This window comes from Balaenoptera borealis (genome assembly GCF_965194805.1).
Source record: "Balaenoptera borealis genome assembly, chromosome: 6".
In the NCBI taxonomy this organism is placed as follows: Eukaryota; Metazoa; Chordata; class Mammalia; order Artiodactyla; family Balaenopteridae; genus Balaenoptera; species Balaenoptera borealis.
Window position 1 is genome coordinate 19131923 of NC_138863.1, and position 25692 is coordinate 19157614.

The 25692-nt window shown below is 51.8% G+C and overlaps 3 protein-coding genes across 7 annotated transcripts in view; 1 reads left to right on the forward strand and 2 right to left on the reverse strand.

Annotated features, from left to right (window-relative positions):
• The first annotated feature begins 159 nt into the window (after window positions 1-159).
• Window positions 160-5240, forward strand: AAMP (angio associated migratory cell protein). 2 transcript variants are annotated; one of them, XM_082396583.1, is made up of 11 exons: window positions 160-360; window positions 841-996; window positions 1716-1835; window positions 2345-2484; window positions 2740-2884; window positions 3165-3248; window positions 3348-3463; window positions 3625-3728; window positions 3868-3958; window positions 4152-4306; window positions 4743-5240. In XM_082396583.1, exons 1-11 carry the CDS (start codon window positions 240-242, stop codon window positions 4816-4818), a joined length of 1308 nt encoding a protein of 435 aa, XP_082252709.1. In that variant the 5' UTR covers window positions 160-239; the 3' UTR covers window positions 4819-5240. The 2 variants fall into 2 exon arrangements, with proteins under 2 accessions (XP_082252709.1, XP_082252710.1); XM_082396584.1 differs by having other exon boundaries at window positions 844-996.
• Window positions 5241-5487: 247 nt separating this feature from the next.
• Window positions 5488-13542, reverse strand: GPBAR1 (G protein-coupled bile acid receptor 1). Its single transcript, XM_082396602.1, has 2 exons — window positions 8337-13542; window positions 5488-6666 (listed from the first exon to the last, which is right to left on the reverse strand). Exon 2 carries the CDS (start codon window positions 6619-6621, stop codon window positions 5632-5634), a length of 990 nt encoding a protein of 329 aa, XP_082252728.1. The 5' UTR covers window positions 6622-6666; window positions 8337-13542; the 3' UTR covers window positions 5488-5631.
• Window positions 13543-13670: 128 nt separating this feature from the next.
• The window catches only part of ARPC2 (actin related protein 2/3 complex subunit 2), a 30301-nt gene continuing 18279 nt past the window's right edge, over window positions 13671-25692 (reverse strand). For 2 of the 4 annotated variants that reach the window (XM_082396597.1, XM_082396595.1), the window contains exons 7-11: window positions 25370-25463; window positions 18962-19088; window positions 17319-17419; window positions 16888-16988; window positions 13671-14131 (exon numbers count right to left, since the gene is read on the reverse strand). In XM_082396597.1, the coding sequence (XP_082252723.1) occupies window positions 14107-14131; window positions 16888-16988; window positions 17319-17419; window positions 18962-19088; window positions 25370-25463 (448 nt within the window). In that variant the 3' untranslated portion in view covers window positions 13671-14106. Of the gene's footprint in view, window positions 14132-16887; window positions 16989-17318; window positions 17420-18961; window positions 19125-25369; window positions 25464-25692 lie in introns of all 4 variants that reach the window. The other 2 variants (XM_082396596.1, XM_082396594.1) reach the window with 1 other exon arrangement.

A 25692-nucleotide genomic window follows, 5' to 3' on the forward strand; every position in this document is an offset into this window, starting at 1 on the left:
CGGGCCGAGTTGGGTTCTCCTCTCCACGCCCCGGCCCCGTCTCCCAACTCTGCCCTGTGATTGGTGGTTAAGCCAGCCCACCCCCTTCGCTATTGGTTGAGAGGCCGTCGCTCTCCCTGCCGGGGAGTCGCCTACGCCTACTTCCTCCCGAGAGGAGGGGCTCCAGTTCCGCGTCGTCGCGCAGGGCTGACTCTGGGAGGCGTTTGGGCCCAGAGAAGTGGGTTCGCCGCTTGCGCCGCATGGAGTCCGAATCGGAAAGCGGGGCCACCGCTGACACCCCTCCACTGGAGACCCTAAGCTTCCATGGTGATGAAGAGATTATCGAGGTGGTAGAACTGGATCCCGGTCCGCCGGACCCGGGTGAGAGCTGCCGATCCTCAGGCCACGGGACAGGAGGCGCTCACCCCTGGCCTTTGACCCCTGCTTCACCCCCTCCCCACCCCACCCCACCCCCACCCCACCACCCGCCACCCGCCACCCCACCGGTCATTCCTACGGACCTCCTTCGCCCTTCCCCTCTCCCCCAACCCTACACTTAGTTCTCAGGCCTGGCCGGGGTGGGGGTTCCTCTGACGCCTCCCCTGGCCCTTCCCCTCACACACCCCCTTCCCATCATTCCCTCGCTCCTCCCTTACCACACGGTCCCTTGCCAACCCCAGGTCCTCAGACCTCTCCTGTCCTTCGTCACACGCCCCCTCCTCCCTGCCGCCTCCCACTGACGCTTCACCCCTTCTGTCTGACCTCACCTTGCCCTCTTGCCACACGACCACCCCAGCCTCCCCGCACTTCCCATCCCTCTTACCGCCTGCCGAACCCCATCTTTTAACCCTCTCCCCAAAGCAGACGATCTGGCCCAGGAGATGGAAGATGTGGACTTTGAGGAAGAGGAAGAAGAAGAGGGCAATGAGGAGGGCTGGGTTCTGGAGCCCCAGGAAGGGGTGGTCGGCAGCATGGAGGGCCCAGACGATAGCGAGGTCACCTTTGCATTGCACTCGGGTAGGTCTCTGAGGAGATCCATCGTAAACTCAATCCAGGTGGGCATTTGAGCATCAGCCATCCGCTGTGTCGGGAGCATTATGAGGGACACAGCGGTGGGAAAATGCTGGCCTTGCCCTGGAGGAGCTCACAGGTAGGGGGGCAGTATGATGGAATGGAGGAGAGCTTGGCTCCTGGAGCAGTTGGGTTCAAATCCTATCCCAGCTACTCGTCTGTTTATGATCTTTATTAATGTCTGTGGGTTTTAGTTTACTTTTAAAAAGTTGTCGTTGGTAAAAGTTCCTTTATTGTAAATTACAGGTAATAGTACCTTTTGGAGCATGTTTTAGATAATCCTCTTAAATATTAGCTCTTAATAAGGAACCAGTAACATGACACTTTCCTCACTCAGACCCCAGACTGGTGGCATCCCATGCTGAGAACTGTAAGCGCTGCACGTGTACCTTGCTCTTGTCCAGGGCATCAGGGTAGGGTGGTGAAGGGAACAGCACCGAAGGGGGATCTGTCCTGGAGAAGGACTTAGAGTTCGGCAAGCTTGGGGAGGGATTTCTCCAACAACCTGATGCTTGAAACTTAGAAGAACTTGGATGCACCCTTCTTTTCCAGGAGGAAAGACGTGTTACTTTGGGTGGAAGGGGGTGGGCTTCCCAAAGGTCCCGAAGGACAGAACCCTAGGTGGGAGCCCCGTCTCCTTACTCATGGAGTATCTCTTGGGACAGCATCTGTGTTTTGTGTGAGCCTGGACCCCAAGACCAACACCTTGGCAGTGACAGGGGGCGAAGATGACAAAGCCTTTGTGTGGAGGCTCAGCGATGGGGAACTGCTCTTTGAGTGTGCAGGTGAGCGGGCCTGGGTGAGGTCCTGCCCCTTTTGAGGTCTTAGGGGGCTGGCCTGCAGTGGTTGTGCATCCAATAGCCATTTATTGACTCCCGTTTTGCCAGCTCTATACTTGGCCTGAGGGCTCCAAAGAATATCATGGTCTGTTGTGGGCATGGGAGAGGAAGGCACTGATTGGCTGAGGGAGTCAGGGAAAGGCCTGGGAGGAGGTGACACTAGTGAAGGAGAATTGGGGCAGGAAGGAGGCTGTGAGTATTTCAGACAGAGATGTGGAGTGGACAGAATGGGGAAGACATAGGCCTGGGTTGAGTGGGGGGCCAGCAGTGTCTCCCCTGGGGAGACATGGGGATGTTGGCTCCTGGAGCAGCTCTGAGTTTGGTTACCTGTTCTGCTGGGACCCATCCTTTTTTTTCCCAGCTGGTCCTTTCTGGGGGCCAGATACCTGGGTCCTGTGTCCCCAGCACCAGGTACCCTGATGTTCTTTTCTCTTTCTGCCCACTCTTCTTTGCAGGCCATAAAGACTCTGTGACTTGTGCTGGTTTCAGCCACGACTCTACCCTAGTGGCCACAGGGGACATGAGTGGCCTCTTAAAAGTGTGGCAGGTGGACACCAAGGAGGAGGTCTGGTCTTTTGAAGCAGGAGATCTGGAGGTGAGATCATCAGAGTGGGATTCAACTCTGAGGGCCGGGGGAGGGGTGAGACCTTGGGGGGGTCCGTGCCACCTTGAGCAGACCAAGCCAGCTCTGAGCCAGTACACTCCCAGAGTACAGCAAGAATGTCTAGGCCCATTCCCTGGGATGTCCCTGCTGACTCAGAAGTGGGGAAAGCTTGGCAGAGCTCATGGGGCAGACTCCTAGGTGAGATGGGGTGAGGGGCCTCCCTGTTTAGCCTTTGTCTCTGCCCAGTGGATGGAGTGGCACTCTCGGGCACCTGTCCTACTGGCGGGCACGGCTGACGGCAACACCTGGATGTGGAAGGTCCCGAATGGTGACTGCAAGACCTTCCAGGGCCCCAACTGCCCAGCCACCTGTGGCCGAGTCCTCCCTGATGGTGAGAGCAGCTTTCCTGAGTGCAGAGAGGTGGGGACCAGGGTTACGCGTCTCCCTGGCTCCCTCCTGGGCCACCGCCAGCAAACTCTGAGGCCTGCTCTCGGGAGCACTGACCTCCCAGGCCCCAGAGCAGACAGCTCCCCCTTTCCACCCGGAACTGGGTCTTCCCTGGGGCACTGTGTGTTCCCTCACTTCCTTGCCCCCATCCCCTCCCTCCCCTGCTGATATGTCTGAGTGTGCTATCTGTTCTTCTCTCTTCATCTCCATTTCTGGCCCTTTAGGGAAGCGAGCTGTGGTCGGCTATGAAGATGGCACCATCCGGGTTTGGGACCTGAAGCAGGGAAACTCTATCCATGTACTAAAAGGTATCTGAGGTGGGGAAAGTGTTAACCTAGGCCTTTGTGGGGCAGGGGCTGAGACCTGGGACAGGATGAAATCTGACTTATTCCTCTACTTCATTCTAGGGACCGAGGGTCACCAAGGCCCTCTGACCTGTGTTGCCACCAACCAGGATGGCAGCCTGATCCTAACTGGCTCTGTGGACTGCCAGGCCAAGCTGGTCAGTGCCACCACCGGCAAGGTGAGTGGGACCTGGAGTCTGGCTCTGGGGCCCTCCACTTTCCGTGTCTCCTCCCCTTCCTCTCTTATTCTTCACCCAGCCTTCTTGCCCCACAGCCTTTCTTCTCTTAATAGAGGACCATGTTTCCAGGCTCTTCTCTGATCCTCTCCCCTGGCTCATAGGTGGTGGGCGTTTTCAGACCCGAGACCGTGGCCTCCCAGCCCAATCTGGGAGAAGGGGAGGAGAGCGAGTCCAACTCCGTGGAGTCCTTGGGCTTTTGCAGTGTGTGAGTGTGAGCGGGGTCTCAGCCTGACACAAGAGCAGGGGGCTTGGGGGAGGGGGCCTGGGCTGGGGGACCAGGGAGGACCAAAGGGCCCCAAGTCCAGGTCCCTCCACGAGCTGTCGTGATACTCTCCTCTGCCCAGGATGCCTCTGGCAGCTGTCGGCTACCTGGATGGGACCTTGGCCATCTATGACCTGTCTACGCAGACCCTCAGGCACCAGTGTCAGCACCAGGTACAGAGAGCCTGGAGCCATGGCCATGGCCATGAGAATCCCAGGTCTCTGGGAGCGTCTGCCCCATACCTGGCTCCTGTCTGGTCCTTCCCTATGGCCCATGGTCCCTCCCTCCTTCCTTGAGAGTTGGGAGCAGATGCCTGTCGGCTCTCCCGCCCCTGACCGCACCCGCTTCTGCCGTACCCTGCTGCAGTCGGGCATCGTGCAGCTGCTGTGGGAGGCGGGCACCGCCGTGGTTTACACTTGCAGCCTGGACGGCATTGTGCGCCTCTGGGACGCTCGGACCGGCCGCCTGCTTACTGACTACCGGGGCCACACGGCCGAGATCCTGGACTTTGCTCTCAGCAAGTGAGTGAATTGGGCAAGGGCTGGGGTCTCTGTGTATTTGGAAGGTGGGAATAGCACATGGGGGGGGGTCACAGGGTCTTTAGGGTGCAGGGGGCGATGCCCAAGGGCAGCTGGGCCCCAAGGCCTGGGCCTGCCTGTGAGGCAGGAGTGCTGGCAGGCCTGCAGGAGTCGTCTTCTGTTGACGGTGCGGCCTCACATCTCATCCCCCGGGCGCAGGGGCTGGGACCCCTTCCCCCATGCGGGCAGCTCTCCTCTGATCCCCTTGCTGGTTGCTGGCTTCAGGCGTGTTCACTGGGTGTGGGTCGGCCCAGCGCCAGGCACTAGGGGTCTGGAGTTGAGGATGAGCTGGAGGAGGCCCCCAGAGGGCCCCTGGGTGGTGGGCCTGGGGTGGGCCTGAGGTCTTCCAGTCCCTCCCAGCTGGGTCTTCTGTCCACAGAGATGCCTCCCTGGTGGTGACCACGTCAGGAGACCACAAAGCAAAAGTATTTTGTGTCCAGAGGCCTGACCGCTAACGGCTGCAGCCTCTGCTTTGTGTCTGGTGTGGAGGGGGCACAGAGAGACCCCCATCAGCAGAGGCGGTAGGGTAGGAGGGAAGAGGAGGGGACGGGCCTCGGACTCACTTTCCAACCACTTCAGACTGACTTGCCCCCTCTCTGTCCCTTTCTTCTCTTAAGAGACCCACCTCTTGGGCCCCTCCTTCCCGCCCTGTTCCTCGTAGTCCTCGCCCAGACCTGGCAGGCCCTTCAGAGGGAGGTTCAGACCTCTTTCTCTTTCACTTCCTTTGCTGGTGTGAGCCATGGGGGTGTGTATTTGTATGTGGGGAGTAGGTCTTTGAAGTTCCCGTTCTTTCCCTTCCCAAGTCTCTGGGGGTGGAAAGGAGGAAGAGATATTAGTTAACAGATTTTAAAAATGTAAATAAAATATACTTCCCAGAGACATGTCTGTGTGGATTTTGTGGTGGCCGGACATGAGGAGGAACCGGTGGGGGGCGTGTCAGGGTGAGGCTCCCTGCCACACCTGCTGGGTCTCAAGGTGCCTCAGCTCACCCCTCAGGCAGCACCAGCCTCACCTACAGCTGCCTGCCTGTCTGGAACTGGAATCTCCCTGGATCCTCTAGGTTCTTTCTGCAGCTGCTCCCCTGTCCCTCCCTTGCTAAGATATGGAATGAGATAACCATAAGCTGGGAGCCAGGGGAGCTTTATTCAGTCAGGGTGGGGTCATATAGGGGCAGGGTCTCTGATCCAGAGGTGTGGGGGTAAGTGGAGATGGGCTTGGTGGCCAAGATGGATGGATGCTTCTAGTAGGAAGGAGCAGAGGCCCTTCCTCTAGTTCAAGTCGAGGTCCATGCTGCTTTGGTTGCTGGTGTGGTAGGCGGGGCTGGGTCCAGGACTGCCCTGGGGTCTTCCCCGCAGCACCTGGAGCCACCTCTGGGCGGCCGCCCTCCAGGGGGCCGTGTAGCGCTGATCACCCAGCCCCATGGCCACGGGCACGGCCGCCGCACTGGCGCTGCCCAGGGAGATGAGGGACAGCAGAGTTCCAGGCCCCAGCGGCGGGCGCTGCTCATAGGCCAGGACGGAGAGGAGCAGGGTGGCCACGTAGGGCCCCCAGCACAGCCCGAAGAGCAGCGTGGCTCCAGCCTGTGCCCTGGCCTGCCGCCAGGTGAGGGCGCGGGCCAGGGCCGAGGGCGCGCCGCGGCACACGGCCCGCTCCAGCCGGCGGATGTCCTGCAGCTGACGGCGGGCGGTGGCCAGCACGCGGACCGAGAGGAGGGCGGCAGCGCCCACAGCGGGCAGCAGGAGCCCATAGACTTCGAGGTAGAGGTAGGGGGCTGGGAAGACAGCCTGGGAGCTGCAGTTGGCCCCAGGGGCCCAGTGGTTCCAGCCCAGGGCAGGCAGGCTGGCAAAGAGCAGGGGGCCAGCCCAGGTGAGGAGCAGGGCCATCCGGGTGCTCCCGTGGGGCCGCAGAGGCCGCAGCACTGCCATGTAGCGCTCCCCGTGCACCAGCAGGAGGTTGGCAAGCAGGGAGAGGAAGGAGAAATTGGGAGCCAAGTAGAGGAAGAGGCAGGACCAGTAGCCCCGGCGGCTCTGGTTCCACAGGCCTGGCAGCGCGGGCAGCGCCAGCCCGGTGAGCAGCCCGGCCAGCAGCAGGCTCAGGAAGAAGCAGCCAGCGGGTGGGCTGCGCAGGCGGTGGTCCCTGGCGATGCCCAGGGCCAGGAACATGTTGGCAGTGACGATGAGGCTTGCCAGGGCCAGGTAGAGCCCCAGGGCCCCTGCGGGAATGGGGCTGGGCATCTCCCTGGTGCTGTTGGGTGTCATCTTGGGCCTGGGGACGGGGGAGGCCTGGAGCAGCAGCGGGCATGCCTAGATGGAAGATGGGGCGACGGGAGTTAGGGTGGGGCTGCAGGTCACTGTCCTCCCGGCAAGGCTGCACATTAATCCAGAGGTTGCAGACCAACAGACTGGGGGCCATATCCTGCTTGCTGATACACATTTTTCCCCCAATGAATTGCCAATTAAAATTTACATAAACATTCATATTTTTGGCTTAAAAAAAATCAGGTCCTGCCTGTAGGGTAGCAGCCAGCTGGAGTCGAGGGGCGGCTGCCTTCAGACAGCTCCCACAGTCCCCGCCCAGCCCTTCGCCCATTTCTGTTATCTGTCTGGTCCTCTCTGGGCAGCTGTGTTTATGCCTCTGTTTAGGCTGAAAAGTGGACCCACCCATCCCCAAAGCAGCTTGACCATCCCTGCCTCCACCAGGTGAGGCCTCTAACAAATTAGCTGAAAGGATAGGATAGGGTCTGGCTGGTTGTGTAGTGGTCCTCTGGCCAGTCAACAGGTGATGGCCTCCTTCGGGCTGGGGCCAGAGCCGGGACAAGGGACTTGGGGTGGGTGCTAAACGAAGGAGGGCGGTCCCTGTCTTCAGATGCTCGCAGGCTGGTCGGCACCGGAGCATTAAGAGGTGGTAGGTTGCTAAGGATTCGGGGTGGAGGTAGGGGCAGAAGTCACCCTGAGGCAGGGCTCACTGAGTTAGTGACGAGGCCAGGGCAATGGGTGGCAGCAAGGGGTTGCCCGGTCCCTTGCACCTCCCCTCCATCCGCCTTGTCACCAGTTACACCTCAGTGAGCAGCCTCCGGGTAGGACTTCCAGCCCATAAACTTGACGCGTCCCTACCACTCTAGCAACAGGGCCTTTCCTGGGAACTGGAGGAGGGGAGGAGTTGCTGGGAGGGGGGAGGGTTGGCAGTGAATGTGCAGATGCCAGCGGCAGAGGGCTGAAGCGAGCCCAGAGAGGGAGGAGGAGCCGCTGGGCAGGGCCTGGCCTCTCTGTGGCTCTGGCCTGTCCCAGTCCTCCCATGCCCTGTCCCCACTGCCACATCATAGGGATGGGGGACAGGGGAGGGGTCCTGGGCCCTGTGGGAACTCCTGCTTCTGTCAAGGGGAGCAGCCGCTGTTGCTAGGATTAAAGTCAAGAAGGAAAGGATTCCTACTTGCCCCCTCCCCTGGGTCAGAGGATCAGAGGGCCCCATGGCCACCCTGAGCGCAGGAGATGTTGTGCCTTCTATCCCCAGCTCCCCTCAGGTCCCCCAAGCTGCTGCACCCCTTTACCCTCAGCTTCTGTTTCTTCTTCCTCAACCTCCCCCAGTGCCGTCCGCTGGGAACATCTTTGCCTCTCCAGCGGGCCTCCAGTTTCTGTTCCCCTTCATCTCTGCACTGTCAACTTTATTAAACCCCAGGAGACCTCAGAGTCCGTTACTTCAAAACTGGACTCTGGAGTCATGGGCTGGAGCTCCCAGCTCTTCGCTGGAGTGAGTCTCCCACCCTACCTCCAACAGAGCAGCGAGAAAGGCAGGGTCAGACGCCAGGGCGACTTCCCAGCAGTCTTATGGGTATGCTGGTTGTGTGACCCGCACAACCCGGAGGCTCTGGTGGCTCGGGCTGGGTGCAATGGCCTCTTCAGGATCTGGGGCCGAGGTCTCCAGGTGTGGCCCCGGGGGCCGGGTGGGGAAGGGGGAGAGGGGGGTAGCTACTCACATGGCTGTGGGGGACAGGTGTTGCTCCCCCAGCCTGGGCTTTCCTCTGAGTGTCAGGGAGTTGCCGCAGCCAGCACTGCAGGGCTTCTGGCGATGTCTGGTGTCCTGACCGGTGAGGGCATGGTACCTCCACTGTGCGGGGACAGCAGGGCCCCGGCTCTCCACTGCCCTGGCTCTGCCCTCGCCTGGGTTCCTGGAGGGATGGAGCTGAGGCTGGCGGGGATCAGCCTGGCCCCGCCTCTGGGGGGTGGGACCTGGCACACCCTGAGCTGCAGTACTGGGAGGCCTTCCTCCCCTTTCTCCAGTGCCCCCTCCTTACCCTCCTGTACCAGTGGCCCCCTCTCCAGCCACTGGCCATAGCTTGCCACCAAGAAGGCAGGTCACCCAGCTTGGAGCCCTCTGGCCTGCTACTGCTTAGCTAATCTGAGAAATGCATTCCAGCTAGTGAACAATAATGATTTAGTCTACCTTCCCCACTTCCCAGCTCATATATTTACATTTTATGAGCCTTAAACCCCTGGAGTGGCCAGCCGACAGCGCGTTCACCTCTGTAATTCTGCCAGTCCGCATAGTGGTGTGTGTCTGATGGTGGTGGTGGTGGGGGGGATGTTTGGAATATGAGAATCTTCACTGCCCACCCTTCCTATCACCTGGTAGGGAATTTCAGCTTATAAAGCCAGGCTTGCCTTCCAGAATCTGGGGTCATTCCACACTTTTCTCAACTACTTTGTGAGTCACGTTCTGGGCTATGAGGCACAAATAGCTCTGGGGGTGTGACTTGGGGCAAGCTACCTCTGGGCCTCAATTTTCTCACCTGTAAAATGGAAACAAGGAAAACCACCTGTCAGTGTTGTTGTGGGGAATACCATGGGATAACATGTAACTGCATACATCCCAGTACCTGACACCTAACGGGGGAGGGTTCTCAACAAGTGATTCCCTTCTTCCCTCCTCCATGATGACTAAGAGGCATGAGCCAGTGCTGGAATCCGAAAGCCTGGGTTTAAATCTCAGAATCCTTTTTGGATCCTATCTTTTTGGCTGTGTAAACTTGAGTAAATTATTAAAGTTCTCTTACCTTAATTTCCTCATCTGCAAAATGGGGCTCATATTGTATTCACCTATTGTGAGACTATATGAGAAAATGTGTGGGGGACTTTGGCAGTCTAGTGGTTAAGACTCTGCGCTTCCACTGCAGGGGGCACAGGTTGGATCCCTCGCCGTTGGGATCCTGCATGCTGCGCGGTGCAGCCAAAAAAAGAAAAAAAAAAAGAAAATGTGTGGTAAGGACTTGGGTCAGTGCTTGGCACAGAAGCACTCAATGAAAGGGATTTCTGGCCTTCTCTGCACGTCCCTTCCCTCCAGCCACCTGTCCCCTCTGAGAATTCCATTGAGAAAGGCTGATAGAGAGCCTGTGAAAAGCAAGAGGGGAATGACGCTTTCACTCCACAGGGAAACACAAGAAACTAGGCAGAGTGAGAGGAAGGGCAAGTTCAAGGCTAGGAAGTCCCAATTTCCAGCTTGTGTCAAGTGAGGCTTTGGGGTGAGGGAGACAAGCAGTTATACTCTCTTGAGGCCTGAATGGGAGGGAACAGGCTAAAACTGCAGCAAGAAAGCTGGAGTTTAGACATTAGGAAAAACCTCCTTGTAGACGGAGCAAGGGGTCTTCTGTGCTCTCTCGGGTAGACCTGGGCCTGAAAGGCTGGAGGCCTGAGAGGTCTAGCTCTGCCAACCCTGCACAGCAGTCAGGAGTCCTGGAGAGAAGGACCTCTGTTGGGACAAAAACTGGGAAGAGGAAAGCACCCAGCCTCAAACCCAGCCTCAAGGGAGCTGGTGCGTGGGAGGAGGATGCGTTCCAGTGGACGGCTCTCAGCCCCGTGGTATCTGGTGGTGCAGAAGTCAGAGGCTCTGGGAGAGTTCAGCCTGGGGCCTTGACAGAAGTGGGAGTGGGCCCCCTCCGATATTGGATTGCCAGGAATAAACAAACCTCCTTCTGTTCCCAGCCCTGGCCTCCTCCCTGCAGGATCCAGGATGTCTGTGTTTCTTCTTCGCTACTCTGTCTAAACAGTGTGTGTGGGATGACGTGTAAAGAACAAGTTCGGGAGCCGGAGCCGGGGAGCCTGTGTTCTGTCCTCAGCTCAGCCCTGTTTCCTCCTTATTGGATCATCTAGTTCCTCTCTGTTCCATCAGTCCCTGGGACTGACTTATCCCCAGCCTTCTCTCCTTCGCCCACAGGAGGGCTCTGGTGCAGGCAGTTTTCAGATGCTCCATCCAGCGGATCTGTGGGCCCTAGAGTTCCCCACCTCAGTCCCCGTTCTCCTCTCAGGTAGAGCCTGTATCATGGTGCCCAATCTGGACTGTGGTAGGAGATCCACCTGGGTCTCCTTCGTGCACCCCATTCTCCTGGAAGTTTGTCTGTCGACCCTGGGTGTCTGGCACTGGGTGGTGAGGGCTGGGGGTGCTCACCGCCGGGGTGAACAGAGGCAAAGGGGCACTGGGTGGCTCCCCATAGGCTACAGCAGACGGGCCCTTGGGAGCCTCTGAAGGGCTCTGGGGACAGTCCTGTGACCAAGTCTGGCCAGGATCCAGGCTTCAGGAAGACTTTAAAGTCAGCTATATGGGCAGAGGAAACTCCGGTCCTTCCTGTCAGGCCTAAACGACAGATTCTTCGAGTCTCCCTCGGAGTCACACATATTGCAGTGCTTTTAGCAATCCCCAGAAGGGGGCAGCATTGCTTGAACTCAAAATAGCCCCCCGAGCCGACCCAGGCTTTGGTCTTAGGCCTCTGTAGCTGCTGGGACGAGGGTCCATCAGGCCTACTTCGAATGAGGCTGAAGGGATCTGAAATGGTAACTGTCAAGTATCAGCTCTGGGTTGAAGGGCTGACGCAGCAGCTGGCATTACTTCCTCTTCCTGGCTTCAACTTCATGTCCTCCGGTTCCACACCACCACTTCCTGTTACAGTCTTATTTGCTTTTCCATCAAGCTCCTGGTTCTTAGCTTGCCCAGGTCGCACTTTATCCAGACTTGGAGATTCCCACCAACACCCTTCTCACCCCACGCTGCAGTTTGAGGGCCACCAAACAGTGAAAAATATCACTGTTTTTGGTGAGGACCTGAAAAACCCCAAGGCAGAATGACCTTGGTTTATGCTGGACTTGGCTTCTCAGCAGTCCTGCCACTCTGATCCTCCTAAGAGTACAAGAATGTAAGATTTATTAGACGGTGTTATCAATGATAATTATAGGCATTATAAATGCCTACAACGTGATAGGCACTTATTTTCTGTTCTCTATTCCTTTTAAGAGCCCTGTGAAATAGGTGGTGCCATGTCCAACCAAAGATGAGGCCACTGGGGCTCAGATTAAGAAATTTACCCAGTCACATAGCTATTAAGTGGTGGAACATGGATTCAAACCCAGGTCTGTCTTAAACACTGTTTTCACCTCTCCAGCTTATATCCCAGCTCATCTATACCTCCCAGGTATGGACCTTTAGGGTAAGGCAGCAAATCAGCAGCAATTGAGACTAGATCTCGTTTTTCGACGCCCACATCCTCTCAGCATGCTGACCCTCAGCTTGAGACCTCCCTCCTCCTACAATTCTATGGGCTTTGGCTGAAGTTACAGTGCACCTTTGTCCACAAAGGGGACGGAGGGTCCTTGAGAAAGAGTTAAGTGTGCCCTGGAAATAGATGAAGACAAAGGAGCAAGTCTGGAGAGGGGTTTTCACCAGTATGGGTTTTTATGCTGACAAAGTCTTGGACTTAAGACAATTCCTTAGGGTTTATTAAAAAATATTTAATGCCTCCTTTTCTCCTAACTCCATATTTTCTAAGCAACTTTGGTTTTGCCATTTACAGCACTTTTCAGAAATCTGATCCCCATTATTGGCAAAATACAGTGAGTTCCAACTTACTAAGGAGTTATGTTCTAAAGTCAGCAGGACAGCAAAAACAACTTCTGGCCAAAATTACCCTTGCAAACCCCTTCAATAGCTCCTGGGGTACAGAACACATCTATGTTACCGTCTCTCAATAGATCTAATTTAGCCCAGTTTTCCATCCACCAGAAGTAGGTGATGAGGCGCCACATCCCAGGAAAACACTGGGAAGACTCGATGCGGTGAACTCTCTCCACTGAAAGTCATGGTCAGCCCCACCAAGGGGACAGCACTCTCCGGGGCACATATTTGTTGAGGGGATGGGAACGTAACTGATCCTGAGTAAAACGAAGCCAGGATGACTAAATGACCTGTTGCTTTTAAATCTGACCATGACCCACAGTAAAAAGACATTTTTACAATCTAGTCAACACGTCTATAATTAAAATGTATTTCAAAATCAGTACTTACCCTTAATAGGAGTGATGCATTCTGATTAGTATATATATACTATTCTATTTTTTAAAAACGTTGATGAAGTCACACGTGAAAAAAAATGCACGGAAAACACAACACACACACACACACACACACACACAAATGAGTGTATGCAAAACTGGTGAAATCTGAGCAAGGCTGGGACTGTGTCAATGTCAACTTCCTGGCTGTGATATTGTACTACGGAATTTCTGTACTATTTCTTACAACTGCAGTGAATGTACAAGTATCTCACAATAGTTTAGGAAATAAAAATGTCAGGACATTTCGCAATTCATTAACAGTCTCAAACCAGTTTGAAACACACTGAACTTGATGGAGACAAGTTAAAAGGGGAAGCAAGAAGGTAGAAACCATTAGGGTCACCCTTAGACCATTTCAGGTGCCCCTAAAGTTCTTTTCTTTACCAAGCAAACTTTCTGAACCAATTGTATTTTAGGGATCAGTGGGGACAGCAGGCTACCTCGCTAGGCTCTGTCCTGTTTATTAGGTAAGCATCTCCCACAGTGAGTTTTGTGGAGTGCCAGGCTATTGGCTCTTGTGCGACAAAGAAACTGTGCCCAGTTGTTTGCATTAGACCCACAATGACCTGCAGAACCACACACACCATGAAACACGTTTGGGGAAACGTTATACATTATTCAAGATAAAAGACTTCACCAGAAAACACATTATAAAGTGCCTGTCACTGTCCTGCGAGCTTCTTGGCCACAGATGGACAGACTTAGTAACCAAGCTTTACAGTGAGCATATTTAAGTTTACTCAGAAATGCCAACTAAGAGCTTACCAGTGAGCCATTCTCTCCTCTACAGGGAGGCTGGGGGGTGGGGGGGCCTCCCAAACCTAAGCTTTTCCAGTGCAGGTTTGCAGGTTCAAGGGCAGTACTGGTGCGCCCTTCATCCCTCCTCCTCTCTTGTTTGGACTCACAGTCCAGAAACCCAGTGAATTCTCGTGTAAGATAGAAAGATTTTCTTTATTAATGACCCCAACCGTGTTTCTTTAGATACAGGAGTTCTGAACTCAAATACTTAGGAGAAAACAAGTTAAGATTGCATTATCCTGCAACTCATTACCAGTAACATACTGCAAAGCAAAACAGCTTGGAAAAGAGGGGGAGGGGAAAGGGAGTGAGGGAGGGAAGATTAAGAAAAGGAATTAAGTTGATCAAGTGGAATTCTTTTTTTTCCTTTTTTTTTAATTCTTGGGAACCATGAAGTCCTTGCAAGCACAGCTCGTTTTTGCAGATTATTTTCCAAACGTGTACAAAATGGAACCAAAACGGAGAATCCCTTAAGAACCTGAAGAGGTGCAACATTAAAAGCTACGATTATCCAGTAGCAAGTGTTCCAGCCTTCAGTTGCCAGTCGCTTCCTCTTCCTGTTCCCAAGAGTTAGCGGGATGAAAACGTCTTCCCCCTTCAAAAGCAGAGAGTAAGTGTGAAGGCTGGTTTCTGTTCACCTTTCCGTCCACCCCATGCTCTGGGCTAGGAATGGGGTCCCGGAAGAGACAGCAAACACGAGGTGGTAAGGTTCCTCAGGCAGAGGTATGTAGGAATTCCAGGCATGGGCTAAGGTCCAGCTTTCACAGAAATGTCTCATCAGCTCTTCCTCCCTATTGAATACCTCGGGGTACCAAGGTAATACCTGTGCTAATAAGCCCACGAGGACAGTAAATGTACCAAGTTAGACAGGACAATCACCTGCCCACAATTTCTGGGTGGCCTAGACCTATTTGCATTTCAGACTGGGCTCAACCCTCTTCTGAGTAAAGAATTTAGGGTCCTCCTACACAGTTTATACCTTTCCGGGCTAGCAGATAGCAGTTCCTTAAATCTTTCACCATGGGGGCAGGACGTTCAAAGAAGCAACCCTCCAAACTTCCACGGTTAAAGGCGCTTCGTGCTGTCATGTGGTGACTACACTCAGCCACAGAACACTTGCCTGACTTAAGGTTCCTGAGCTGGGGTGTCCTGTTCCACCCAGTTTTTCCCCAGAATAGCCAACTCTGGGAACAGGCTGGTTCCCAAAGATAGGGGGTGCGCATTTGGTAAAGCAGCCTGGAAGCTAGAGCTGAGAACTATGGGAAACTGAGGCAAAAATACAGGGGCTAAAACTTTCCTGCCCTGAACGTCTCATCCAACCCAAAATGAAACTAAAATATTTTGTTATCCATTCCCCAATAAAAAGCTCATGTGTATTCAATTCAGGCAGAGTTCTGTGGGGTGCTGATGGCTGGCTTCTGATCATAGCAGAACCTGCCTATTTTAGGGTATGCCACGAAACTGGCATCTGTGGCTATGCCACAGTAGAAGGAATGATACTGCCATGACACGTGGACACCTCTCTCTAACCTGCCACGCGCCTTCATGCTGCTCTGGGTTCTGAAACCTCACACAGCAGGGCAGGGGTCCTGGCTTCTCCTGCCCACCCCTTGGGAACACGATCTGGTTTTCAGGGTGGATGCAGTTGTTTACCTCGCCCTTCTCCTTTCTCGGGCCCACCTCTGCCAAAGACGTCACAAGACAGAAAAAGGCAAAGCTGCTCCTCCCAAGTTCCAGGAAGGAGGTTTATGGACAATTTGCTCATTTCAAGGATTCATCTTTTCCCAGTCCCCCATCAAGACAGGGAATTGTCCCTGCCCTCTGTCCATTGCACTCGCTTTGCAATGACCCCCCAAGACCGCTGCTGGCTGTGTTAACAGGGCAGGGGAGAAGCCCTGCAGGGAGACACTGGGTGGTGGCCGCCTGGTGGGCCCTTCTCCTGAATGGACAGGCAGCTCATGATGCCCAGCCTTCCTGTTCGGTGGGCGACAGGCTGGCCAGGTCAGGCTGCCTTCTGCTGGCTCACCTCCTGGCCTCTACTGAACTGCCTGTCTCTTCACTGGGCCCTGAAAGTGGCACAAAATTGGCTGCCTCACACTCAAGGTCACCAAAGTGGTGTGGGTGAGAGAAGCAAGCAGGGAAAGGGGGACCTGTAAACTCCAGGACGGAGGCAAGGTTCTGCAGGGCAGTGAGAGCGTGCGTGCCCCAGGGCACACACCCTTCTGCCTCCCCACCTTGTGAGTTCTGCCTATTTTAGGGTATGCCACGAAGCTGGCATCTGTGGCTATGCCACAGTAGAAGGTATGATACTGCCATGACACGTGCACAGCTCTCTCTAAGCAGAGGATTGAGCTGTGGCCTGAACACTCCGCTGGCTCTGGGCAGTGGGCGGAGCTATTACAGAGAAAGGCCTTTGGTACCAATTTCCTAACAAGAGACAGGCAGCCTCTAAAGCCTAAAGAAGGCAGGGGTGACTGAACTTGTTCTGTATAAATGTCTGAGATTAAAAACCCTCTGCGCAGGCAACCAAGAGTCAGACACCTCTCTCATCCTGTTGAATGGCAGCAGAAACTAGCTTGGTAGAAGAGGCCAGGGGAAGGAGCTTGAACCCCTAGGCACACCATACCTACTGAAGGTTACCCCCAAGATTATGGGGTGTTGGCAAGTGCACTGGCTGTGAGGGTTGTGGGTAGGCTTAGTTCACCTCAAGATTTTTAATTCAGTGGGCACAAAAGACAGCAGATCAGCACTTATTACCCTATCTGGAGAACAGGACTGCCTAAACTTCACCAGAGGGGGACCCAAGATCTGGCACCTGGCACAGACCCAAATCCCCAGGCCTCAGACCATGCTGGCCTCCTGCATGCAGAGCTTCACACCATTTAGGGCTCTCATCATCTCCACCCCTGATAAAGGTAACTTCCTCTCCATGTAAAATTCCTGCCGCGAAGTGGACCAGGAAAAAGAACACTCAGGGGTGGTTCCAGGCCTATTTACTCAACTAAATGTCCTTAAGCAAATTACTTCATTTCTCCAAGAAGACCCTGAGAAGGACAAGACTGGCCCCTCAACTCAGGCCCAAAGAGAACACAGCTGATGTCAGTAAAAAGGTCCCTCTGTGTTTTATCCTAGCTGCCACTCTCCTCGCTCATAAAGATGTAGAAACAAGGAAACCCACTGAGAAGCGAAAACCTGTGTGTCCCATCTTTAGTCTGCTGGGCAGCTACAGGCCCAACCCTGTCTGCCTCACATGCAGCTACTGCCCAGACACCTGGGCCACCGACACCGCTACCTCCTTCTTGGTGAGCTTAGGAGAGGAAGGTGGTCCTTCTGCAGGACGGTGCGACTCACGTGATTGTTTTCATTTCTTTTTTCTCAGCATCTGGGCGTGCACGGTTCAGCACCTTGAGGAAGTCAGATGTTTTTGCCCGCATACGTGTGTGAATATAGGCCTGGAGGCAAACACAATGGGTACTGAAGCAGAGTCATCTTCTAGAAAGACAGCTTTGCTCTAATCAGCAGAAATTATCAGGAAGGTCTGGGAACATCCACCCTAGGGTTGACACAGGGCCATGCAAGGAAGCATATATTCACCTCTCTGCTATGGGGAAGGGTGAGTGAGAGATGGAGAAAGGCCATGATTTCTTGAAGCCTCGAGAACCACCTACAAGAGGTCATAGCAACAGCCTGGACTACAGAGACGACTTTCTATGGCATCAGCCCTGGCGGAGAGAATGACCCAGAGCGCAGGACACTGAGGCGCTGCAGCTGCTCTCACTCACCTTTGAGCACTTGATGTGGTAGTGCAGGTAGTCCCGGAACGTGTGGATCAGGTTGATGGTGTTGTCTCGAGCACTGGCGTTGGTGTGGCGAGGGAACAGCACTGGGCGGGGAGGGGGGGACAGGCAAGGCGTCAGGGTCTAATAACACCAATGCCAAAGGGCGGGAAGACCAGCAGCCTACAGTCAGCTCCATCTCTCCCTCCTTAAGGACCGTCCACTCATCTCATTATGCCTGGGCTTTGTCAGGGTTTCCTGCCAGTGAGTGCCAATGGAGGCGATCATGGTCGAAAACCAGAGCTCCTCAGGGAAAGGGCTTGGCCAGGGCATTCATTCCGGGTCTGGATTCTCTGGCTGTGCACTGTGAAATCTAGGCCGTCTGCCACACACCTACGAGCTCCTGCCTCTGCAGCTCAGCAGCCCCTTTGGAGGATGACACTGCTGGCTACCTGGGCGGACTGTGGGGCAATCAGGATTAGAGAACAAAGCCTGCCTGTCCTCGGTCCTTGGTGCTGAAGCAGAGCAAGTCTTCAGAGAAACTAGATCCACAGAGGGTCACGTAGTCTGTGGTGAAAACCAAACAGGAAGGGAGAAGGATCTGAGCGCCCTTGATGAGGATGGGCAGGAGGAGCTGCTTCGGCTGGGGGCTGAGAAAAGCCCCTCCTGCCGCCAACCCCCGGGAGCCCTGTGCAGGCAGGCACTCAGCCCTGCGCCTGGGCCGACCCGCACACCTCTCCTGCTGGCTCCTTGGAGTCCTCTCTACCTTCTGTAGCCACTCTACTCAGTGGTCTCACCATAAGCAAAATCCTCGAGTATAAAGGTTTCTTGAAATGAAAAGGAATGCCTCATAAGCAAGGGTGGGACCCCTGTGTCAGCTTGCCCTGAGAGAAAAGAGCACCAGGCCAGGAGATAACTACATTGCAGAGGTCCTGAGATGCTAACGACTGTAAGTTTACCATCAGTTTAGGTACCATAAAGAGAGATGCTGCCAAATTAAACTGTGGCAGGCTGCGAATTGTGAGCTGTGTGCCAAACTCAGAGAGGAACATGAAAAAACAACGTATCTTAGATTTAATGAAGCCTGGTAAATCAACTCGCTCATCTTCGATAAACTGGTGCACCTTCAGCACTGAGGTGAATTAAAGAAAACTCCAGAAAGGGGGACATTTTAGTGGCATCTGGGGCAGTGGGTGAACAAGCTGCGATCCTAAACCGTCAGCTGTAACGATGAGCCAGCCCCCTCGGCTGAAGCAACTGTGAGACGGGAGCACGTGAATTTTTTCAGGGGGAAAGTGGAGTAAGTGAATCATGGCTGGCGCTCTGGTCTAATAAGCAAAAAACCAGGAAACGCCAAAGGACACAGTATTCCCACCCAGCTGCTTAGCAATGCTTATATGGCCCTAACTCCTCACACTTGATATCACAGGCTACCCTTTTTTCCTTAGGATTTAGGAAAAACGGAAAATGATTACTGTATAAAAATAGCACTCGACCTGTACTAGTGTCCCGTGGCACGCCTCCTACAGTCATGGCAGCGGCAACAGGAACGATCGATATGCCTGCTTTCGCCCCCACCCCCCTTAACCACTTCAACTGCAGTTATGAACCCACCAAGGTGCGCAAACGCAGCCACCCGCCCCGCTCACCGAAGGTAATGTAGCCGATGTTGTCGCCCACGGCGGCATCGGTGTCTTTCAGCTCCAGAGGAGGTTCCCTGTGGCTAAAGAGGACCTGTGGGGCTGTGTGGCTGGCTCTGCGTCCTTCTTTGAACTCCTGCCAGGAGGAAGCAAAAAGCAACCAGAAGAGAATCTGGTGTGAGATGAATGGCAACTTACGCTCCAGGGTGTGCCCTATGGGTGTGACCTCTGAGCCCTCTGACCAGCAGAGGCTAAAAATAAACTACACCTAATGTGAAATATTACAAGTGCTGGCTGCTATCAATGCACTTCAGATTCAGAGGAGAGATCACAAAGTACTTAACAAGTCTGATCTTCAATGAGTGTGGAAAAGCACTGTTAATCCTTTTGCCTTTCTCTTGTTTTGGAAGAACACAGGTGATAAAATTACTTCTGAGACTAAACAGACAACAAGTTGCAAAGCACTGGGAGAACCAGATTACATTCAGGATAATGACTACTGCTTGTTAGTCTCTTTTGATTTAATGTGAAAAGAGGTTACATTTTTCAGGAAATTAAAAAAATTTCTGGGCGAATGGAACCCAAGCTTTACCTTGATTAAGACTTCAAGTTGGGGACTTCCCTGATGGTGCAGTGGTTGAGAATCTGCCTGCCAATGCAGGGGACATGGGTTCAATCCCTGATCCAGGAAGATCCCACATGCCGCGGAGCAACTAAGCCCGTGAGCAGCAACTACTGAAGCCCGTGTGCTCTAGGGCCCGTGTGCCGCAACTACTGAGCCCGAGTGCTGCAACTACTGAAGCCCGGTGCCCAGAGCCCGTGTTCCGCAACAAGAGAACCCACCACAATGAGATGCCTGCGTACCGCAACGAAGAGTAGTCCCCACGCAGCCAAAAAAAAAAAAGACTTCGAGTTGAAGTCTTAACTTATTTAACCGTTGCACACAAAGCCCCTTATGAGCTGACCAATTTTTCATTCCTCCTCTCACCCCACCTCCACTTCTTCCAGTTTCACGAATAGTATGCTTTCTCTGGGGTCTGAGCCTTTGCACAAGTCTTGTTTCACTGAGGTAACTTAGACCCTGTTACTGTTTAGAATTCATCAATGAGAACTTTAGACCAAATTTAAGCCCTTCTTGGGAGAAGACAACTTTGTTAAAGAGGTTGAGCTGTCTTAGTGTTCACTGAGAAAAGGAGACTGTGTGACATGAGAATTGGAAGTCCGACTCTTGATTCTCGCTCTAGAATGGCCGTGGATGAAATCACCACCACCCTGCGTAAGAGCTCACCCTTGACAAAATGTATCCACCCTCACCAAACTACAGAAAAATGCCTAAGGAAGTAAAAACCAGGCCATTCCTTCCATGTTCTAATCTCCACATCTCAAGCTTTCCCAATCCATACATTCCTGTGTAAATAGACAAGTGATACAAGGCATCCCTGTCTCAACCCAGATCTGCAAGAACAGGACTAGATTTTCCAGCAATGCCAGTAAAACCGACGATCCAAATTCTCTGAGTAATGGCAGAAGGATGGAACCAAAGGCTTTCCAAGGTCTCTGAGTTTTATGAGTATACCGAAAGCATGTTATACAGCCATTTGGTCTGCAACGCTCTTCTACTGCTGCTCAGATATGACCTCTTCTATAACGCTATCTCCAATAACCTGGGGGTAGCTGGCTGCTCTCCCCTCGGGGTTCCCATTCTTTTCTACAAACCTCTACTGTGATACTTTACTATTCATTAATGCATCTGCCTTCCCCACCAGGTTGTAAGTTCCTCAAGCCAAGGATCCTGCTTTTATTCATCTCTGTATGTAGTCCTCTGCCCTTCAAAGAGGCTGTATAGCACATGGCTTGCTGAATGAAAGAAAGCACCTCTACCCTAGCTGACTTCAGTGTCAGTGTCAGGACACTGTAAAGGAGCAGGGACTATGTTTCCATTTGCAGGTAGGAGAATACACACTGATCAGCAAGCCTTCAGTAAATGAGGAAGGATAACACCTGAGGGGGTCTAATGCCCAGTCTGGGATCTCGCCTGTTTCACCACCCTGCCTCCTGAGCTCACTGCGTGGCTTCTAAAGGTTGGTGGGAAATGAATTAACAGCACTGGGTTAGGTTAGCTCCCCTTTGAATTTTGTTCCCCAAAGGAAAAATACTTGGAGAGGGAGGGAAGGATCCAAGATCATTCAAAATGGAAATTCTTAAAGCAAAGCTTCTGAGATTGCCCTTCTCTAGAAAATACCTCTCATCCTGCGACTGGGTTGGGAGGTTCTCTAACTTCTATCAGTTTTCCTCTTTAGCCTTGGGGTGGGGAAACAGAACAGATAATAACTGCCCGCCAGTATTTTCTTGTGTTTAGTAAGCTTCCTGAAGGCTCCAGTTCACTGGTACACGTGGCATTCACAACCAGCTGGAGTATTTGTAAGCCTGTGGTGACTTGGCAGTATTTCAACAGTTCTGTATACGGAAAGTGATACATTTCAAACATTGCAGACTTGGTTAACAATATACTTCTGATTTGGGGCTATCCTTTAGGCAATCTCATGTTTCTCCTTGGTTTTCTCTCTTACATAACACTTAAAAGCCAATCAACCCACCAACCAGCAGCTCTCTTTTCCTTAGTGTCCTTGTTACGTATGTACCAGCTATACTACCTCGTTTTTCTCCCTCCAGCTGGGATGTCTTTTGAGCATCACAATACTATTTCTTTCCTCCATCAAAGCACAACTGACCACAGGAAGTTTAGAATAAACCCAAATATACACAGAAATTTAGTATATGATAAAGACAGCATCTTAAAATCAGTAGTGTAAACATGGGCTTTTAAATAATTGCTGCTGGGACCAGTGGGTAGCCACTTAGAAAAAAAGATGTATCCACCTTTCATACCATGTACCAAGAGAAACTCCACACAGGTAATAAGATTTATGTGTAAAATATGAAACTATAAAAACACCAGGAAAATAATACAGGTAAACTTCTTTATAACCTTGCAGTAGGGAAGGAGTTTCTAACTATGACTCAAAATCTGGAAGCCATAAGAGGTTGATCAATTTAACTACGTGAAAATAAAGTTCTGCATGGGGAAAAAACAAAACAAAACAACAACAAAAACAACCCACAAAGTCTAACGACTAACTGGAAAAAATATTTGCAATTCTTATCACAGAAAAAGGGCTAATCTCCCTAGTATATGAAGAAATTGAGAAGATCAATAACCCAACAGAAAAATGCGTAGGGGACATAAAGAGACATCTCACGGGAAAAAAAAAAATAGCTTTCAGCATAAAAAAAGATGTTTTGACCTTGTTCATAAGAAAAGTAGATAGCATTTTTAACCTGTCAGATTGGCAGAAATCCAAAAGTTCAACAACACTTTGGGGAAATGGACATTCTCATGCACTGGTGGTGGGAGGGAAAATGGCACAACTTCTATGGAGAAGAGTTTGGCAATACCTTCCAAAATTACTCACTTTGAATCAGTGTTCCCAGTTCAGGAAAATATCCTATAGATATAACCCCACATGTATACAGGTAGCAAGGGGCCTCAAAAGGGGCATCTTCACAATTGCCTAAGAGGCAAATTGCTTCTGTCTTTGTCTCTGAACATGGAGGAACCAGTGGTTTCCACTTAACTTCTCTTAGTTACTTACTGAACTAACTTAAAGATCTAATAATATAAAAAAATCCTAGTTCACCATACTCCAATGTCCAAAAGGGTAACTATTGTTCCTATTGCTTTTCACGTAATAAGCGTTGTAATGAGGATGTCTACCAGATTTTCCCTGGTGCTCAGCTCATATGCCTACAAAGATAATGCCCCAAAGCCGAGCACTAGGAGATCCTTATGAGTGGGTAATGGATACTCCCTGTTTTTTTCCTTATGGCAGCAATAAGCATCCCTCCAAGTCTGCCTGCCAAATGACAAAAGCAGGGATTGTGTTCTGACCAGGTTGGAGGTGCATGCCAGAATGAGAAAACAAAGACCCACAGCAAGCGGACTAGTGACCACAAGGAACTTCAAGCAGCCTCCCCAGGTCACAACACTCTGTGCTGGGCATCCACTGTTCTCCCTTCTCCTAGAAATTTAAAACAGCTAGGCCCAGGACAATGATCAGATGATTTATTCTGGAGGGGAAAACCAGCAAAATAAGTCCAGGTTTCTACGGTCATTTCACATAAATTACCCCAGTCTTTGAGTTTGGAGAGGGAGGCAGGGCGGATGGCTTCCTGAGCATTGCCTTCTCACATGGTGCCAGGCCCGTCACTCACTGGAGAAACTGTCAGTGCAAAAATGCAGACTTTGGGGCTTCCCTGGTGGCGCAGTGGTTGAGAGTCCGCCTGCCAATGCAGGGGACACAGGTTCGAGCCTTGGTCCAGGAAGATCCCACATACCATGGGGCAACTAAGCCCGTGTGCCACAACTACTTAGCCTGCTCTCTAGAGCCCACGAGCCACAACTACTGAAGCCCGCGTGCCTAGAGCCTGTGCTCTGCAACAAGAGAAGCCACCGCAATGAGAAGCCCGTGCACCGCAACGAAGAGTAGCCCCCGCTCGCGGCAACTAGAGAAAAACCCACGCGCGGCAACGAAGACCCAACGCAGCCAAAAATAAATAAAATTAAATAAATAAATTGATATAAAAAAAAAAATGCAGACTTTCTTTTTCCTTTTAGACAAGTGCCCTACCACATGTACTTTGAGGGAGAGCTTAAGTTCACATGCAAAAAAGAATACACAAAATTCTCCTAAGGAACAAATCTCCAGTACACTCTCCAAGATAAGATCTGTTTAAAGTATAAAAATAAGTTAAGATGCCGTCTGGAATAAAATGGAACAAGACTGGTAAAAAAAACAGCCAAATCTAAATATATAGTTCATAGCTTTTAAAATTAGCTTGTCAGTCTGGATTTAGCCCAATTTCTGAGCTACTGTGTTTAATTCCTCTGTCAATTCTGCATAGAAACACATGAAATGCCTGCCTGAGGCTTACATTTAGGACCCAAGATATACATTTCTATATATTTATGTACATACACACACACTTTCGTAAGTTTGAGTACTCTCAAATGCTGTGTCAACATTCCAATTTTTCTGCACAGGGACTACAAAATTAGTTCTGATTAATTAGCTTAAACACGAAAAGCCACTACATGGGCTTCCCTGGTGGCACAGTGGTTAAGAATCCACCTGCCAATGCAGGGGACGTGGGTTCAATCCCTGGTCTGGGAAGATCCCACATGCCGCAGAGCAACTAAACCCGTGCGCCACAACTACTGAGCCTGTGCTCCAGAGCCTGCGAGCCACAACTACTGAAGCCCGCACGCCTAGAGCCCATGCTCTGCAACAAGAGAAGCCACCGCAATGAGAAGCCCGCGCACGGCAACAAAGAGTAGCCCCCGCTCGCCGCAACTAGAGAAAGACCGCGCACAGCAACAAAGACCCAACACAGCCAAAAATAAATAAAATAAATAAATTTATAAAAACAAAAAAAAAACAAAAAGCCACTACAGATGGATCAAATTGAGAATATCCCTTTTGAAGATTTCCCTAGTCACTTAGAATGGCTACACATAAAGTATTCTCACTATATTAAGCACAACTGTCTTTCAACTCAACCTGGCAAAAGAGATTCTGTCCCAGAATTCTTAAATCTCATCACCCTGCTAAGGAACAGAATGAACGTAAAAAGTTTTTTGAAATTTAACCACTGTACTAGATTTTGAATGCTGAGCCATCTCAGAAGAAACCAGCCAGGATACCACTCACCAATGAGCTCTCACATCCTAAAGCCAGCAACTGGTTAGCAGACAGCATGACAAAGCCACAACGGGTGTATTGTGTCAGACCTGAGTCCAACCACACCAGAAATCCAATTACAAAATGTCCTGCTAAACCCCATTATTCTTCTAGTAGATGAGCTTCTTCTGAGGGAGGCACTCCCTCCATGGGGACCTCGGTCAAACTCAGACCCCGTCTCTTCACTGTCAGTTCAACAAGTCTACCCTATTAATGCATTACCTACTACTTAAGAATTTTCTCTAGCTTCCATTCTGAAAAGACTTTATTTGGGACTAAGCCAAGCCAGTAGACCCTGCTAGAAACTTGAGGAAACATAAGAGGGCAGGAAATGTGACCAAGCTTTAAATCAAAGACCCCACGGCAGGAAGGATGCTTAATATTCAGTCATTTTGTTAGTATGTTTAATACTCAATTCACCCTCTAGTCCAGTCCTGCAAAAGGGCTAAACCCACTAAGAAAAAAAATTCAGTGAGTTTGATGGGGGATGTTTAATTAAATCTTCAACAAGTTCCAGCATCAAATGAGCTGCCAGTTCTTTTCTATGCTCATGGTGTGCTTTGATAACAAGGTGTAAGTCACCAGGCCATGGTTCCGCCCCAAGATGTCTGCTCCATACCTGCATGAACACCTTTCCAATGACCACATCGTCGTCATCCTTAAACACTGTGCTGAAGACTACTGTGACTCTGTCCTTTTTAGACTCAACATACCTGAGGGAAACAAAACCCATGAGAGTGAGTACGGAACCAGAACAGGGTTTTGTCAAGAACTTGCTCTACAAGTGAAGTAGGAGGGTAAAGTCACGAATCTGCTAATTCATAAAACAAGGTGTGCCAGTGAGACTAAGTATTTATGGCCAACAAAGTCAGTATAATAAACACATGCCCTATGTGAGGCAAGAGATGAAAATCACCCAAAGTGGATGTTATTAACTTGTCT